At 34.4% G+C, this 19,514-nt stretch overlaps 2 protein-coding genes across 3 annotated transcripts; both read left to right on the top strand.

The window, feature by feature from the left end:
- The first annotated feature begins 1,453 nt into the window (after positions 1 to 1,453).
- Positions 1,454 to 5,889, top strand: LOC126733187 (uncharacterized). The gene is made up of 3 exons (XM_050436396.1): positions 1,454 to 1,698; positions 3,044 to 3,909; positions 5,356 to 5,889. The coding sequence occupies exons 2-3, from the start codon at positions 3,047 to 3,049 to the stop codon at positions 5,528 to 5,530; spliced, it is 1,038 nt and encodes a 345-aa protein (XP_050292353.1). The 5' UTR covers positions 1,454 to 1,698; positions 3,044 to 3,046; the 3' UTR covers positions 5,531 to 5,889.
- A 9,123-nt stretch (positions 5,890 to 15,012) lies between these two features.
- LOC126733186 (transcription initiation factor TFIID subunit 14b) lies at positions 15,013 to 18,425 on the top strand. Of its 2 annotated transcripts, none has more exons than XM_050436395.1 (6): positions 15,013 to 15,386; positions 16,332 to 16,420; positions 16,505 to 16,726; positions 16,804 to 16,991; positions 17,102 to 17,233; positions 17,983 to 18,425. In XM_050436395.1, the coding sequence occupies exons 1-6, from the start codon at positions 15,258 to 15,260 to the stop codon at positions 18,000 to 18,002; spliced, it is 780 nt and encodes a 259-aa protein (XP_050292352.1). In that variant the 5' UTR covers positions 15,013 to 15,257; the 3' UTR covers positions 18,003 to 18,425. The 2 variants fall into 2 exon arrangements, with proteins under 2 accessions (XP_050292352.1, XP_050292351.1); XM_050436394.1 differs by having other exon boundaries at positions 15,014 to 15,386; positions 17,102 to 17,223.
- Positions 18,426 to 19,514: the final 1,089 nt, after the last annotated feature.

Here is a 19,514-nt window from a genome sequence, read left to right as displayed (position 1 = left end):
CATTGTTGTCTCTTTGGGGACAGCCTGGGTGGTAGATTAAATGAACTTATGGGACAAGTCCTAATCTCAAGAGGATTTAGGTTCTATCTATTGTGTTGCCGGCTAATGAGTTTCTAAGCTATCTCAAAAGCAGGGAGTGGACTAGTCTAACAAAGTTGAGACATCATTTCTCTTTTAATTATAATAATAATATCTAGCCTTATCGCAGTGTGCATGAGACTCTTTGCTCTCTTTTTTTTTCTTTTTTCTTTTTTCTTTTTTTTCTTTTTTTTTTTGGGAGCAACCAGAGAAAGAGAGACAAACAGAAAAACAAAGGAAAAGAGAAAACAATAGATAATTCTAAGTACTCACACCTAAGTCAAATTAATATTCCTTATCAAATACTGTAATATCACATTTACAATAAATTCTAAGCGATAAATTGTTAAGTAATAACCCACCACTTAAGATTTGCTATGAAAATGTTGTATCAAATTTGGTTATTGAAAAATGAATTTTATATATATATATTTATGGCAACAAATTTTCGGAACAACTAGATTTTTTTTTTTTTTTTTTTTTAAAATGAGAGTGTCCAAACCTCTTCGAGTATCTGATTAATCCCCTTAGGTGTATGCAATCATCCTGTCCCACACGTACCAAGTTATTACAGGGAGAAATCCAATGGAGTGGCCCCAAAATGCGGGCAAAAGCTTTCGAACTTAGCTTAAAAAGCCAGTTTTTTTTATTATTCAGCTTATTTTTGCTACTATTCATAAATCCTATTGCTTTTTTGGTACTATTCATAGGTCTCATTGTACTATTTTAATTACATTTTAGTTTTATCTACAGTATTTTCAGCAAAAAAATTTCAATTTCAATTAAATAAACTGTTCCTAAACAGACACTTAGGATCTTATAAATATCATAAAGCTTTAGAAACCACTAAGCCAACCCCTTTAAATTGAGACTTTGAATCTTTTTTTTTTTTTTTTTAGAAAGAGAGACTTTGAATCTTGAATGATTTTCTTTGCAGACACTACAATGTGCCAACTAATTAAGCTCCAAGATTTTTGTCACAACTAGATTCCACTTTGGACCAATTTTCATCTCATCCTAATATCTTACCTGATTTTTTTTCCTTATCTTTCCCCATCGACAATAATCTGTCAATTTCCTTTTTTTAGAGTTACAAATAGTGATAAACTATATTAAATTAAATTAATTATAACTCAAAATATAATTCATAATAGCCACAGAATTTTTGTCTTTTTTGGATAGTTTACTGGTTAACCGTTTTTTTTTTTTAATTATGAGAAGAAGAATTCAATACTTAAAAATTGATCTCATAAAAGTCATCTACCCTGTTTAAATTTTCAATAATCTGCTTCATACAGATTGAAAAATAATTATAATAAAAAAGTTGGAAGAAGAAGAAAAAGGAAAGGAAAAAAGAAGAGAAATAGTATAGACAAAGAAAGAAGCACCTTCCCATCAAAAAAAAGAAAAAAAAAAAAAGGAAAAAGAAAGAGGCACCTGCCCCCGCTACCTTCCTCATAATATTCTTTTGTTGTTTTTATTTTTCCTTTTTGTTCTTTTTATAAGATCGACGCGTACTATACCAACCAAGAATACCCAACTCCAACATCACCACATTTCATCGTCATCTCCATCTTCATCTTCATCTTCATCGTCATCGTCATCGTCATCCATCCCAAGGTTCTGTTTGTCTTTTATTATCCTCTTTTTTTATTTCCTTTTGTTTTTTCAGTTTTGGGTTTTCTCCGTTTGCTTTTAAGGTTAGTGTCTTGGTTAAGATCCTAATTATGCTTCTTCTTTTTTTTGAAGATTAAGTTTGTTGATGGATTAATTTGAATTTTAGGGCTTATGGTTGTCCTTCTTTTTTGCCGATGTGATCACTTTGAGTTTGGGATTTTGTTTGTTTCTTCACTTGGTAAAATGAAAATTCACATTTTGATTTGGGTTTTATTCCTCCTTTATTTTTAAAGAAAAAAAAAATTAAAAGAAAAGAACTTTGAAGTGGGAATGGCTTTAGATTTGCGATTTATATGTTGCATAATTGCATTATATTTAATTTAATTTTGGCTATGACCTGCTTGTCAATGATGATTATGAGCTGATTAGTCATAATAAAGCAACAACAGTTACTTTGAGAATAGAAGCAGTTGATTTTGGCTAAAAATCTTAGTTGGTTTGTGTAATACAAGGAGGTGCAGTTTAGATGTGTGAGAACTGGGAAGGTTTGTGATTGCAACGATTTTTTCCTTGTCTCTCCATATTACATTTTGAGGTATTGTGTGTATCTGTGATGCATGAATAAGTGTCATTTTTGCCAATTAGCTCTAGCTTAGATCACACTTCCTCCCCTTGTAGAACCAAAGTGGATGGTGAGTTTGTGAGTTCAGGACTTATTGGGTGCGTGCGTAATTAACAATTTGGGATGAAAAGAAGTAGAAGAAGAGAATAAGTGTCATTTAAAGTATTGAACAAACTTCTTCTGATCTATTATGCATGTAATATGTTTAGTCAGTTATCATATATTGGTTATAATACTTTTTCGGTTTATTTTTTTTGTTTTATGGGTGGACAATGCAGTCCTTGTGAAGCTTGTGAGCATTGTAAATATGTATAGATAATGCATTTGTAAGGGCTCATTGTAAGAATTATGTTTGTTTAGTTGAAGAGGCTGAATGCTTTCAGTGTGGATAAGCATAGATTTTCCAGAATAAGTGTACAGTTACATTCAACTGTTTTTACCAGATAAGATATGCATTCCATTATTCATCCAAAAAAAAAAGGCAGGAAGAAACAAAGATAGACCTTCTTTTGCAAGATGGAAACTTTGATGTATGGTGTTCAACCTATTAGGACCTTTGTCTGCTTCATCTTGCTTGGTTGGGCTAGCTGGCGTGTTGTTAACTACTGTGTCTGAGCTTCATAGCTTTGTAATGCATTATTATTCTTATCTTCAAGGATCCTATAAGAATCTCCATGTAGTCAGTCAATTGGAATTCTCATGTTCATTTCTGCATAATTTTGACAGGGGATGGCTGCAGAGAATAATATTGACTTGTCAAATTTGAAGTCTCAGCTAAGCCAAACACATGAAGAGTGGAAGCACGAAATGGAAAGGAGCCAGTCCCAAGTGGATGTCTTGCAAACAAAAATTATGGAGGTAAAAATATCTATACAGGGGTCTGAGGAAGATGCAAAAAAGGAGTTAGAGGTTCTTTGGCGGAGAGTTAAAACTACTGCAACACTTTTAACTTACTTGAAATCAAAGGCACGACTCATGGCTGTTCCCCATTTAGCCCATACATCATGTGGCATCAAACAATTAGAAGGGGTAGGGTTTATTGACAAAAATGGTACACCATTGTCTGGCTGGACTAGGAATATTGATCTTTCTTCATTTGACAGTCCAGATGAAGATACATTGATTGGAATTAGTGGGAAACATGTTTCATCACTGGATGAACAAGATGCAACGTACACTGGTGAAATACTCAAGTCTGTGCAGATGGTTACAGATGTAATGGAAGCTCTTGTTAAAAGGGTTATATTAGCAGAATCTGAAACTGTAATTGAGAAGGAGAAGGTAACTTTTGGCCAGGAAGAAATTAAACGGAAGTCAATCCAAATTGAGAACATGTCTTTGAAATTAGAGGAGATGGAACGTTTTGCTCTAGGTACAAATAGCATACTGAATGAAATGCGGCAGAGAGTTGAGGATTTGGTTGAAGAAACATCTAGACAGAGGCAGCGAGCTGCAGAAAATGAACAGGAGCTTTGTCGTGTGAAAAGAGACTTTGAGTCTCTAAAATCATATGTTAGCAGTCTCATCACTGTGAGAGAAACACTTCTTTCATCAGAGAAGCAGTTCCAAACTATTGAGAAGCTGTTTGAACGGTTAGTATGCTTTTTAAAACATAAAAAAAGGGCATGTTTTTACTTTTAGGTATCTCCAATGTATAAGATGCTTTGGTCACATCCTTTTCGTGATTGTCAAGAGTTTACTAGATATTATTTGGTTGGCTGTGTAAAGTGTTTTATTACACTTTCTTATGCATTTCTGCAATTCATTAGCTTTCTGTTTTGTTGATGCTTGCATCTTCTGTGTTTCTGTCTTGTGCAATTTGTCACATATTAGCACGCTACAATGTTAAGGTTATTAACCTTATTTCTTAGTTGGACAGGCATCTCTTTGGTTTTAAAAATATACATTAGCGTCCAGATTTTGGAATTTCTGGAGCTATTTAGTAGGTAATCAAATGAAAAAATGTGTGAAATTGGTACCATAGGATTTATGATTAGTGCCAAATAGATAATTTGTGAGATTAGTACATTTAAGTAATATGTCTCATATTAGTGCACTACAATGTTAAGGTAATTAAACTTATTTCTTAGTTGGAGAGGCATCTCTTTGGTTTTAAATATTTACTTTAGCATCCAGATTTTGGAACTTCTGGAGCTATTTGGCAGGTAATCAAATGAAAAAATGCGTTGGATTGGTTACTGTTAATATGATCAGTTTTTTATGATGACAATTTAGAAACTCGCTTTATAGGTTTTTTGGCTTCTTTATTTTGATAGCCGGGTAGACATCATACTAGCACAATAATGCATTGAAAAATCAGTGCTTAATCATAACTCTTTGATTTGAAGGAGAATTTCATCCCTCAAACATGAAACCATTCCTTATGCTGTATCTTATTTCTGTTGTTTTTCTCTATTAGCAAGTAGCAAATTATTACTGAATCAATATCACTGTTCACTTTGTGTTTGAGAAGAGATGGCTAGAATAAATTATTTACTAATACACTTCTTTTCTTCGTCTCTCCTCTCTTTCGAAACATAGGGTCAGGCAGACAGGTTGGTAGATGTTCTGATTGACTTTTTTTAATTGTCTATCAGATTAAAATTTTTATAAAGGTTGTTAGACTCTGTTTAGATCTTGGAAAAGTTGAAAGAAAGGGAAAAAGATCACACAAAATGATTAATGAAGAAAGTTGACTGGAAGCCAGTCTCAAATTTTGAGTTGCCAACCCAGAATAGTTTGAGTAACGAAAATAAAATTGTAAAAATATATGAAAAAATGAAGTTTATTTGTTAAGCAGAAATTGGTTTCCTCTCCTTTTTGTCTGCTTTCCCAATACAGTTGGACCATATCTAAAATCCCCAACCTTCAGGCTCAGCAAGCTTGTTGATATCTTTTCCTGGTATGGAAAATTTGCTTCCCTTGATAATGCCGGTGATTTGCATTGTCTTTGTAGCTAAATCAATTTTTCTATTCTTTCCCGTTGCTATATTTTTAAATTTTTGGTGGTTTTATTATCTGATGTTGCCATGAAGCAGGCTAGTTGCAAAGACAACACAGTTAGAGGGTGAGAAGATGCAGAAAGAGACTGAAGTGCAGAAACTTATGGAAGAGAATGTGAGGTTAAGTGCTCTTCTTGACAAGAAAGAGGCTCAGCTTTTGGCCATGAATGAACAGTGCAAGGTAATGGCCTTGAGTGCTTCGAATATCTAATTTGGTAGGCTGCTCTTGTTCGACTGCCTGTTGGCTTGCCGTGCAAGGTGGTTTGATTCTTACCCTCCTGCTGACCTACCATGGAGTCTGAAAATCAGCAGCACTGGATCAGAGCTCTTTCTGGGATCCTTTCTTCCATATGTAACTTTGTGAAAAGCCCTGTGAGCTTAGCATCCAGTGCTCTTTTCTTTTATTAGTTGGTGCTGCACACTGCTGTTAAATTGAACCCAGAAAGTAATTTTAATTGGAAAGAAAACTTGGTGTTGTGTTCATCAAGTAGCCAAGATGTGCTAAAATTAATGATGTAAATGGTTGTGATTGCAGTTTGTACTTTCAATGTTTGCATTGCGATTTCATCAGTTCTTTGTTTCAGTTTATGATACTCTTGATCAAGCTGCCACCTTCAAAGCTGTTGACCAAATAACAGTTTCAGGGTTTTTTTTTTTTTTTTTGAGAAACACAGTTTCAGGGTTTTATCTTGATATTTTGGCCAGTATTAGTATAAAAAATTAATGACCAGGTTAAGTCCACGTTGACCCTAGCATCTCAAAGGGAATATTTAGTATTTCTGCTAAAATATAAGGAGAATCTTTTTGGTTTTGGGTTATGACACATTATTGCTAAGGATTGAGGACTAATGCCATTAACTTGCTAATGTGATTTTTGTGTACAAAAATTCAGGAAATCAAATGAATAGCTCTTTGGCGGAAAATTAAAAATGCCTCATATTTTGAAACTGTGATTGATATTGTAAAAGGGATGACTCTTGAGATTGATCACCAGATTCACCCACCTCCAGTTATATAGAAATAAGTTTGGTTGAGAACTCTTTAGTTTCATAATCACCTCAGCTTATATGGTAGTAAGTTTGGTTAACGACTCTTGAGTTTAATCATCACCTCCATTTATCTGTTAAAAAGTTTGGTTATGTTAAATCCCTTAACTATGGTATAGTTATGTTCCTAGACTATAAACTGAGTAGTATTTCCCTAAACTATTGATAATAAGCATTTTGCTCATTGTATGTTAGGAATTTTGTTAAAATCAACGGGGAATTAAATTTTTTAAAATAAAAAAATTGACATTTCTGTTAGACTTAACTGAAACCCTTGCAACAGTAGGCAAAATAGTCATATCCGATTCAAGATACCGTACAATACCTATTCCTTGGGGTGCCATTACCCCTCGTTCTTACACAAAAAAGCATTAACTTCTTTACTTTTTAATTTTTCACTGTTTTACCTTTTAAAACTTATTTTATTAAATAATTAAGATTTAAAGTTGCTTCTTAAACTTTTAATCTCAGTTATTGAGAACAATTGCACCATTTGCACGTAATAATATTGCACATAATCTTAATCCGTCATATCCAATAGTTAAGGGGAACACTACCCAATTTCAAAGTTTATAAAATATTATAATAACACCATAATTAAGGGAAAGCGCAATTAGCGTAAACGTTAAAAGTTTAAATAAAAGCAAATAAATTTAAACTGTGTTTTCATTTCAGTCTAGTGTATTATATATAGGGAAGAAATAAATTAATCAAATATTTTGTGACCAAGATAAAGCTTGTCTGGCGCGAGCACACACACACACAAAAAAAAAAAAAAAAAAAAAAAAAAAAAAAAAAACCAAAATTAAATGAGAAAGTCTAACTAGAGGCATGACAACATGTCACAACATTTTAATAATACTTTTATTTTTAATTGTGGTGGTCTAATATTTTATTATTTTATATTAACCTATGAGAGACTAACACCACAACTATTATAAAAACGAGTTTGAGATTTATATTTTTTAATAAATTAGGATTTAGAATAGGTACTCTCAACTTAAGCCAATCTTTTTCCATTTGCACCAAAATTGACCAAATTGGATTGAGTAGACCAAATGGAACGAAGTGGATCAAATGGACCAAATAGGACCAAAGTGGACTGAAATGGCCTGAATAGACAGAATGGGATCTAAATGGACTGAAATTAACCAAAAATGGACCAAATTAGATCAAATGGACCGAAGTGAACCTAATAGGATCGAATTGACCAAAATGGACAGAATTGGACTGAAATGGATCTAAGTGGACCAAATAGACAAAAGTGGACCAAAATAGACTGACTATGATAGAATGGACTGACGTGGACCAAAATGGACCAAATAACATTGAGTATACTAAAGTGAACTAAATGGAATGAAATACTATGCAGATGTGACTTAACAAGAGCATATCAACCATAAAATGCTACGCTTTAACTTTTTAAATATTAATAACGGTAGTTCGTGCGTTGCACAATTTTGGTTATAAACTTATAAATATAATTTTTTATATATAATTTTAGAACCTAATATGATGTAAATCATTTTCAACATTTCTCTACCCATTAATAGAAGTATGCATAGAAAAATTTGAGTAACAACATGTCTTTCAAAATAATATTTAATGCTCACACCCAACTAAGTTAAGGATGTCAATTTTGCCACGCTCTACTTAACCCACCCCTCTCCGCTTCACCCCGCACTAGTTATCCCTTCCCCGCGAAGATGGTAGGATAGGGATGGAGCAAGATTTTAGCCCTTCAGCACAAGGCAGGATGGGGATGAGTTTAGAATTTTTAGACCCACTCCACCCTGCCCCACCCCATCCTTGCCCTGCCCTGCGTTGATAAAAGGGCTAAATTATAAATTTCTCATACCCTATAACCCTACTATTTAAACAAACATATCATCATCTTATTTTATTCTACCCAATGTGGTTCTCTGCTTCTTTTTGTTCTCTAGCAAGATTGGAAATAAGGTACCAATTTTAACGTTTTCTTTTTTCTTTATTAGAAACAAATTTATATACTATTGAACCATTGATTTTGTATTATGAGATTTTTGTTTTTGTTGTGATATTGCCTTGTTAAAAACTTGGATAATATTATTCAATTTTTGCTAAAAATTTGTTTGATTTGATGGGATAAATTTATTTGCAATTTCAAGTATATTTTTATCAATGAAATAGGTTTTATTTTAAAAAAATTGTAATAGTTATGGGCAAATTAATAAGAAGTAGAATTTTACGGGGTAAGGTCAGGCTTCGTGGGACCCTAAGGGGCAGGGATGGGGCAATAAAATTTTCCCCGAGACGGGAATGGGGTAAGACAAAATCATGCGAGGTGGGAGCAAATATCTCATCTTTCAGCCCCGCCCGCCCCATTGACATCCCTAAGTCAAGTAACTATAAATCTAACATACAACATAAACTAAACCAACATATAACCTTCTTCTTAAAAAAAAAAACATATAACCTGCGTAGCAAACTCTATTTGAGGCTTTGAACTTTTCAATTCGTATTCCTTAATTTCTCCGTCTTACAAAAAAACATATAAAAATTATTTTCTTAATGAGAAAATTAAAAACAGTTTGAAGTGATAGAAATTGTAAATTTATTTTTGAAGTTGTACTTGCTTCTTCACAATAATTTTTTTTAATCTAACAATACTTCTAAACATTTGTAGGCCTCAATTTGCATAACAAATCTCTAGAATAATAACAAAGATGAAGATGATATTAAAACAAAGACAACATACCTATCTACAACAAACAACGACATATCAATATGCATGTAAATTACATATTAAAGAAGGAAAGATAGAATTAGTAACAATCTAGCATACATCAATCAAACATTACTTCTCAGCTCTCGATACTCTTCTCAAATTCTCCTCTCTTTTCAACATCAACATTGGATAATGCAGTTTAAATGTCTGATTGTTATGCAAAGTCAAATATTTTCTTAAACAATTTAATAAAAAAGAAGAAAATGTAGATAAGAAAAATGCAAATAATTATACCATAAGAAAATTTTCCATCAAAAAAGAGTTTATATTTATACTTTTTTTTTAGAAAGAGTTTATATTTATACTTGATAATGAAATCTTTTTCAAGAGAAATTTTCTCCTTAACAAACTATATATTGTTTGAGCTCTTATTTACAAATAGATCCAGTTAATATATACCCTAGGAGTATACATTAATCATTCATTTTAAGAAAATTTTTATGAAAAATTGAAAAAACTATCTAAAAAGTTAATAGCTTTTTTATTTTCCTATAAAATATTTCTTAAAATGATTTATTAACGCATGTTGTAAGAACATTCGTTAGAAAAACTAAAACCCTTTACAAATTACAATGGCGAAGAATGTCCATCTATGCCCTGTCAAAGCCATCAGCCCCAAAGCCCCCAACAAATGATGAATTGAGAGGAGAATAGAATCAATAGATGCATTATCCTCCTTTCAACAACAGCTTAAAGAAAGATATGAGGAAGTCATAATGAGAGTAATGTGACTCATGTCACACATATCAAGATTAACATATAAAAAAATAAAAATAAAAATAAAAACTTCTAAACCGTGTGCGCAGGATCCCAAGTATACTGTAGAGTATATACTATTTTGGATTAAATAATAAGAAAAATGATTAGATTGTAAATTTGTAACCATGCCTACAATTGAGTAAAACTTGAATGCACAGAAGTAAACTTTAACGCAATTAAATACTGTGAGGTTGAGATATAAATATAATGCTTTAATTACCCGTTTAATTACAAAAGCAGATTCTTGGAACATGTGAAAATGGATCACAAGAAAAATGCCTGTGTATCAAATAGATTTTGTCGTTTTGTCGTTTAGAGGCAAATAGATTTTGAGTTTGATGCTCATCAAAGATGCTATAAGTGCTAAAATGCTATTTTTAGTATCTGAAACCACAAAATGCTTCCCCATCAAACATGCTATATCCTAAAAAAAATTTCATCTTGCTACAGTGTACTCTCATTTTTGAGAGCACACTATAGTAAGGTGTTATCATTTTTTTAATATTTTTTCTCTCTCTTCAGACTATCACTCTCACTCTCTCATTCTCGTTCTCTCTCATCTCTCTTTCTCAGATTCTCCCTCTCGTGAGTCTGATGGGTCTCGATGACTACAAGTGGGTCGTGGGTCCGACGGTGGAGGGTCTAATGGTGGTGGGTTCGACGGTGGTTGGGGTTGGTTGAGATTGGGGGTTGAGGTTGGTTGAGGCCATGGGTTTGTGTCGTGGGTTGAAGTTGGTTGAGGCCGTGGGTTTGTGCCGTGGGTTGAGGTTGGTTGTGCTGGTGGGTTGAGGCCGTTGGTTGTGTATTTGTGGTGGTTGGGTTGCTGGGGTGGTGGTCATTAGAGAGGTTGGGGTGGGTTTTGGTTGCGGTTTTGTGGTGGGTTCAGATCGGGGTTACTAGGGTGGTGGGTTTTTGGCTACGGTTTTGTGGCGGTTTTGTGGTGGGTTTTGGCTACGGTTTGTGCCATGGGTTTTTTTTTTTTTTTTTTGGTGGTTGGGGGTTGAGGTTGTGGTTGGTGGTGGCGGCTGTGGCTGTGGCTGTGGCCGTGATTAGAGGTGATGAGCTTGAAAAGCTCAAGCCATGGAGGTTTTGAGAGCAGAATATCAAAGAAAGGGAGAAGCTTCTAGACCGGGTTGAGAAAGATGGAGAGACAGTGGGAGAGAGAGACAGAGGGAGAGTGAGAAATAAAAAAAATGAATAAAAAATAATAAAGAAATAATATTTAAATGAAGTGTTAAAAAAAATATAAGTTTTGATGTAAGGGATATTGGAAAGTGATGTATTATATGTTATAGAACCCAAGCTAGGCCTTCCCCATGTTCTCCAACCTGGACAGCTCTTAAAAAAGGGAAAAATATATTCATTAAGGGCACTAAGTGGATTCCTGGAAGGGAAAGTAGCTTATCTCTTTGGTTTGACAAATGGATGGACAAAGGTACTCTCCGAAGCCTTATCTCTGGTCCACTGAATAAGAATGAGGAGAATTTAAAACTTAAGGATGTGGTTGGGTATGTTGGTTGGAATCTGGAGAACGTATCCTTCTTTTTCCCGAAATCCATTCTTCTGGAGTTAAAGGCAACTCCCCTCTCATTCTCTTGCCAAGATGTGGATAGACTTACATGGCACTTTTTTTCAAATGGTGAGTTTGATCTGAAAGGAGCTTACCAGTTGGTAGTTAATAAGGATGAAAATTTGAGTAGAACTTTTTTTTCCAGGTGCTTAGGTGTGGAAGATCTCATCCCTTCCAAAAATCCAGCACTTTTTATGGCATTGCTGCCATTATAGCATTGCTGTGAAAGCAATCCTTAATGAGAGGGGGTTGGGAATCCCACCAGTCTGCCCTGTTTGTAACTCCGAACCAAGGACCATTGTTCATGCCTGAAGAGATTGCCCCAAAGCCAAATGTTTTTGGAACTCTTTGCTTCCTCCCATGCCGCCAAATATCTTTTATGGAGTTCCTCTAGTTGATTGGCTGAAAATCAATAGCAGAAGCACACGGATTAGTGCTATTTCTGAGATGAAGTGGGGCACTATTTTTCCTGTGGTAGTGTGGATTCTTTGGCTTCACCGTAATAGCATTGTGTTTGGTAAAGCAGGGCCACATCGAAGCCTTTTAGATGAAACTTTGGCTAGAGCAGCAAAGGTAGCCTATTTGGTGAGTAATGGGAATCAAAGCACAATTAGAAACCAAGTCTAGGTGAGGTGGCTGAATCCTCCATGTAATTGGTTCAAATTAAATTCGGATGGTTCGTCTAGGGGAAATCCGAGTTTGGCTGGTGGTGGAGGGCTTATCCGTAATGAAAAAGGTGAGTGGGTGAAAGGTTTTGCCCGAGCCATTGGTATCAAGACCAGTGTTGTGGCGGAATTATGGGCTTTACAAGATGGCATTCGTCTTCGCATCGCGCTCAAGCTTCCAGCAGTGGAAATAGAGTTGGATGCCAAGGTGGTCATTGATTTAGTGAACAAAGATTCCAACAATCTTAACAGCTTAGATGCTCTAGTGGCTGATTGCAAGGAGGGTCTGAAGCTAATTCCTCATGTAAGACTTATTCACTGCTTCAGAGAAGCCAATAAGTGTGCAGATAACTTAGCTAGGCGAGGTGCTCTGTTGAATCAAGATTTTGTGGTTTTTATCCACCCTCCTTCAGAGGTGGAGTTGCTTATTAGATTAGATTTCGTTGGCACTTTTTATGACAGATATGTAACCTCTTCTGCAGAGGCCTTTTAATTTGTTTATGAAAGTTCCTTCTTACCAAAAAAAAAAGTTGGTTTTTAAGATGGTAAATGCTAAATTTTTTAGAAGCTTTGATGGGAATGCTCTAATATGGCTCTTTCATTTGAATCATTTCAAATCCTAGAACATAGGTTGGATAATAACAAAAAAGTCATATATATATATATTATGTTAATAATATATCAACAAAACCTAAAATCAAATAGGATAAAATTTACAAAAAGAAAAAAGAAAAAAGAAAAACCAAAAACTTAAAGGGTCCGATTAATATTAATCATCCAATTTTGAAATATTTTATAGGAAATTGAAAAAGCTATCAAAAAATTTGATTACTTTTTCCTTTTTTTTTTTCATAAAAATTTTCCTAAAATAATTTACTATTGTGTGCCCTTAGAACATACGTTAGTAAAATCCAAATTTAAATACTATTGTGTCTTTTTTTTTTTTTTTTTTGTTCAAAAATACTATTGTGTCTATTAAAATATTATCAAAAAAATATATAATCAAATAGGATAGAATTTTAAGGAAAAAAAAATGTAGGGTTGTGTAAGGACCAAATTTGGCTCCCTAGCCCAAAAGGTGGATGAACTTAGGCCCAAAAAGCCAAAAACAATGAATTTATAGAGAGAGTTGGAAAACTGGGTTTTAGTGAACCAGAAAACAAGTAAAGTAGGTCTTAATGACAAGAGAATGAAGATAGATAAGTTTAAACTAAAGAAAGTCATCCTCAGCATAGTCCGAGGATATCAGTTCTTATATATTGATTCTCAAATTTGATTACAAGTTTGGTTCTTGATTGCTATAGTGTTTTTCCCTCAATTTCTCTCCTTGAACCATGAAGGGTCTCTTCCATTATATAGTTCTCTTTAGATGATCTTAGCCCTCCAAGCCACTACTTAAGTGCTTGTACCATCGAACACCCTCTCAGGCCCTCTGTGCGTTAGGACAGCCAATGCAGTACTGTTTAGGGGTCTTCTCCACATTAATACAGCTAAAAAGTTAGTTGCAAAGCATTTAATGCGGTGACAGTAGCTTTCCCTTGAGATATTTCATGGCCCCCTCTGTCCTGTTCCTTTTGGATATTTATCCACATTAGTGGAGTCGTCCGGATCGTTGCCCCTAGTGTCAAACCACACCTTCTGACCTCGGCTTTGCCCTGCCTAGGAATTACTCCTCCTTGGACAGCCTTCTCGGATGATTATGATCAGACCTCACCTCTTTACTTACCAACACGGGTTCCTAGGAAGGTGTTTTTTTTTTTTTTTAAGAAATAAATATATAATTTAGTGTGCATTTGGGTAGAGATTAAAAATTAAAATGATTTCACTATTCAGTTTATTTTTGTTACTATTAATGGCCCCCCTGCACTTTTTGACACTATTCATGAGCTTTACTGTAGTATTTCAACTAACTTTTACATTTATTTACAGTACTTTTAGTAATAATTTTTCAGTTTCAGCAAAATAAGCGGTATCCAAACACACACCCTTAGTTTAGTAAAGAGTTGGTAAAAAAAAATTTGAGAAGAACGTTAGTTATAAAATTAAGGCAAAAATCCAAAACTGACCCTCTAACTTTTAGCTTTTGTCATTTCAATCCTCTAAGTTTTAATTTTTGTTAATTTAGTATTCTATTAGGTATCAGTTACTCCTCCCATTAAGTTTGGCCTTTTTAAAAAAAAAAAAAAAATCGTAATTAAAAGAAAATTTAAAAAAAAAAAAAAAAACCTATGAAAAAAAATGTAAAGGGAACAACATCATTCCCCTTCTCCTAAAATCAAAATCGGAAAATGGAAAAAGTCAATCTCAATCTCTCTCTCAAGATCAATCTCTCTCTCTCAAATCCACCATCATATATGCATTATGCTTTAAAGTAGACAACCACCAAACCTCAATATTTCAACAAACCAATGCATAACGCACAAACAAACCCCAAGCAAACAACACACCCTCGCCAATTGACCACCCATTAACAGTAAGCATCGGCCATGGGTCACACTCACTGATCGACCACCATTGCCATGATTGAGAGAGATCAAGAGACGAACAGAGAGAGAGAGAGAGAGAGAGAGAGAGAGAGAGAGAGAGAGGGGGGATGAAGACTGAAGGGGACCTTTCATGTTTTTTTTTTTTTCTTAACTACAAATTTTTTTTTTTTTTTTAAATTTTAAAAATGGCCAAACTTAACGGCGGGCAGCAGTTCTTGAGACCTAAGAAAATACTACATTAATAAAAATTGAAATTTAGAATACTGAAATGACAAAACTGAAAATTATGGAATTGAAATGATAAAAGTTAAAAATTATAGGATTAGTTTTTGATTTTTGCCAAAAAATTAAACGAAAAAAAAAATCTTAAACGTTTAAATTTGGAATTTGGACGTTTGGTTTACACTTTACAGCTGACAAGCTCTATTCATAAACGGCTCGTTTCTGAACTTCCTAGGAAATGTAGAAAACTAAACCGTTTAAAACCCTAACCTAACCCGTTAACCCCATTGTTTCAACTCTCAAGCATGATTCACGAAGCCCCAATGCATACAAAATTCACCGATTCAAATCGAAGACCCTTAATACTAAATTAATAAACCTCTTTTTCGTTTTTGTGTTTCAAAGAAAATCGAACTCCTAAAAATGTCACACTCACACCTCACAATTTCAGCAAGAAAACAAGGCGAATACCAGTCCGATGATGGTGCTTCTGCTGCCCCAAAGCAACCTCGTCTCAAATTTGGGAAGTCCGCTGAAGATACCGACAAAAAGGTACCACATTGTAGCTTTAATTCCTCATTGTGCTTAGCCCTAGTTTTCTTTTGCTTTCCCCCTAATTTTTTCGTTGTTTTACTTTATATTTTTAATGGGGTTTTAGTTTTAGAAGAAAACTAGTACGTTGAAAGAAAAAAAAAATGGTCTTTGCGTCCCAAACACGTAAATTGACTGGTCCTATGATTTTGTGTTCCCAGTAGTTGTTTTGTGTTTGTCTATTAGACAACAAATTAGAAGATGTTAAACCTTGCAATATATTGTGCATAGGATATTTAGATTCTTTTGTTGGTCTAGCTATCAATCACCTCTCTTGGACCCCGCAAAATTGGGAGCTTTGTGCACTGGTACAACCTATTTTTGTTGTTGTTCTAGCTACAGTTTCTACAAATATCTGTAATTTGTAAAGTTTATGTTGGATTAAGTGAAGAAACTGAACTTACCTATTAAAAAAAAAAACTAAGAGAAGAAGCTGTGTTGAAAAGTTGTAAGTTCACTTCATCTTGTAATCAGTATGCCAATATTTCATGTTTAAGAATTTCGTGTTCCAAAGTGGATATGATCCTAATTTAGATTTTTTATTTTTAATTATATCTGTAATTTGTAAAGTCTGTTGGATTAAGGGAAGAGACTGGATATGTTTGTGTGTTCACTTCATATCGTAAATTAAAACGCCAATATTTCACGCCTAAGAATTTTGTGTTCCTAATTGAATATAATACTAAGGGTCTTGTTAACGATAGTGCCCTTAGGACATTTGTTAACGGACCATTTTATGAAAGTTTTAATATCACTTTCATGGGAAATATAAAAAGGTGTAAAAAAAGCCAGTTGCTTTTTTCTTTCCCCATAAAAAGTTTCTAAAAATATTTCCTAAACCAATGCCCTTATTGCGTCCGTTAACTTTTCCCTTATACTAATTTAGATTTTTCTGGGCTGTTATAGGGTGCAAACAGGAGGCTTAAGGATGTTGAAATTTGTGTTCCAATAGTATATGGAACAATTGCATTTTATCTCGGTAGAAAGGCCAGTGAGTAAGTGCTTTCTTTTATTGGAGTCCCTTTTAAGGCCTTCAACATATTTGAATAATTTATCTGTAATGTTTATCCATCTCTTAGGTCTCAGTCGCACAAGTGGACTGTGTATGTACGTGGGGCAACAAATGAGGATCTTGGGGCGGTGATAAAACGGGTGGTATTTCAGTTGCATCCTAGTTTCAATAACCCTACAAGAGTGGTTGAATCGCCCCCATTTGAGTTATCAGAATGCGGATGGGGTGAATTTGAAATTGCCATCAGCCTTTTTTTCCATAGCGACGTCTGCGATAAACAAGTGGATTTGTGAGTTGCTTCATGTGTTTCTTATTGATTCACTTTAGAAGGTAGTTTACTAACTTTTGGTGCTTTATTATTCACAGGTATCACCATTTGAAGTTATATCCTGAAGATGAATCTGGCCCCCAGTCAACCAAGAAACCTGTTGTAATGGAATCATACAATGAAATTGTATTCCCTGATCCATCAGAGAATTTTTTGGCTCGTGTGCAGAATCATCCAGCTGTTATTGTGCCTCGGCTGCCTGCTGGTTTTAACTTGCCTGATCCTGGTAAAATTCCCTATTGTTCTGTTTCATAAACTTTTTTGCCTCTTTGATTTCTACTTAATGTTCAAGTTTTGTCGCTTCTTTGTTTTTTTTTTTTTTTTTTTCGGGACCAGTGCCAATTGAGAACTTGCATGAAAAGGAAAAGGGTGATACCAAAGATCATCCCCATAGTCAGTGGTTCATGAATTTCTCAGAGGCCGACGAGCTTTTGAAACTGGCAGCAGCTCGTCAGCAGGTTAGAATAAGTTGGTTTCTTTCTGCTCTTTTCTGCTGTATTATACTAACATCATTGTGACTAGTGTGCTCTTATGTTTTTTTCTAAAAGCATCTTGTGAGAAGATTTTAGTTAAAATCTCTTTATTTCTACACAAGTAAGATCATGCATTGGAAGATCTCACACTGATCATGATTATATTTATGTGCCAAGCTCTAACTCAAATGGTGCTTCCTTCGTTCAAGAAGAATGGGTGGGGGATGGTCACGGGTTCAAGACTTCTTGGGTAGCTTACAACAACAAACAAAGCCTTTGTCCCAAAATTTTGGGATTGGCTATGGATCCTCAACAAATTAGTTATATGGATCCTCAATATGTGTAACTTACCAATAAATAAAAATTTATATTTATGAATACTAGGGTTACATGATATCAATACCCTTTTTTTTATTGAGTAGTTCACTTGTTCATGATTAGTGTTTCAATGCCATGCCATTTTATGTGCACGACTATAAATGGGTGCTGAAGCATGATTTGGATGAAACTCTTGTATGTCCCCTACTATCTTGGATACTTGTTGGGTTTCACTTTGGGAGCTACATATCATTCCATATACCATTGGTACCACATTGGTGCTCATAACTTTTTTTCCTGGGGGGGGGGGGGGGGTGGGGGGGGGTTCTCTTTGCATGCTCAATTCAATGGTCTGATATGTAAACTGTCTTAATCTTTTGAAATGCTTCAGTGAATGTTGTTTTGACATTTTTTGCAATGTGATAGGTACAAGCGCATATTATTAAGCTGAGAAGACAATTGAGTATGATGGATGGGCTGCCTCAACTGTCGAAACCACCCACTGGTTATGAATTTACATGATCATAGGCTGTTCAGAGTGTGGTGGGTAGTACACATGGTCACCCATGTATATAGTAGAAGACATGATACATATAATGTAATGTACACATCTTGGTAGTTCTGTTCTAGGGACCGTCAATTGTTGACTGATGTTTAGCATATTGAAATATGGATGGTTATGTAGCATCGCAGAACCTGAGTAGTGTATATATGTGCTTTTAATTTCTTGGTATGTTAGGATAGATAATTTCCCACTTGATATATTCATCTCTAATGTCATGGGAGCTGGTATTATTATGAAACTGAAGCTAAGACATTTAGGATATGCTTTCAATTTTAGATTGAAGAAATAAAGATCCTTTTTCTAATGTGGAACTAGTAAATAGAAACGATTTAGGAGGTTGGAGTTCTTTTTAATCTATTTTATTTTATTTTGGGAATCGGGAGAGCTCCTTGCTATGCCTCCTATGAAGGTGAGTTATAGCTCACTCATCCTTCCAAATGTTGTGCTTGTGATTTGAGGAGGTACAAGTTCTTTAATGATTCTAGCTAATCCCATTTTAAGTCTTCTATCTAAATGAGAATAGTGATGGAAGCGCCCTTCAAGAATTGCAAAAGTTCACTGAATTTTTTAGTTTAAAAATTATTTCTAGTAATTTATGCCGACCTTAGCTCAGTTGGTTAGAGTACAGGATAACAAAACTCTGAAACAGTTAACTTATCAAAAAAAAATTTATTCTCCTTTATATTTTAATTTATATTTAGAATAGGTCAGATTATCCTCTCATGGTAGATGAATCTTATTGTTTGTAATTGGCGTTTCCTACTTATAAAATAAATATAAAAATTGGTGTTTCCTGTTTTTGGGCATATTAAATGGAAAATAAGGAACTGATTGTTGCTTTAAGTACTTGCAGCAAACATTTTTCTCTCTTGAAGAAGAGTTCAGGTTTTTTCCTTGAATATGAAACATGTGTAATGTGGAACATTACACATGGCAATCGTTCTGCGTTGCTTTTATTGTCTATAAATTGTAATTGGTGTTTCATGCGTATTGGGCATATCAAATGGAAACTGAGGAGCTAAGTGTTGTTTAAAGTACTTGCAGACTTGCTGCGAACAGTTTTCCTCTTAAAGAAGAGTTAAAGGTATTTTTCCTTGCATATGATGTAATGAGGAACAGTCATATGGCAATCATTCTGCATTACTATAGTTGATACTTTCTATATGTTCTTAAGTTGGTAGTAGCTTGCATAAGTGACTGCATGACTGCTTTGCAGCGTACAATCACACAGTATGTTGGCAAGTTGTAGAGTACATGATCATGTGGCTAGCTACAAATGCTTTCAGGTACATCTGGGCAGGTTTTAGAATGAGTCCTTATGGGCCATAACTTTTGATTTCAATTGCATCACTTTTTGTTGTTATTCATCATTTAGGTTTCAACCTTATCTTCA

Source organism: Quercus robur, chromosome 6, assembly GCF_932294415.1.
Source record: "Quercus robur chromosome 6, dhQueRobu3.1, whole genome shotgun sequence".
NCBI classification, from domain to species: domain Eukaryota; kingdom Viridiplantae; phylum Streptophyta; class Magnoliopsida; order Fagales; family Fagaceae; genus Quercus; species Quercus robur.
This window is presented reverse-complemented; position numbering and strand designations above follow the sequence as displayed.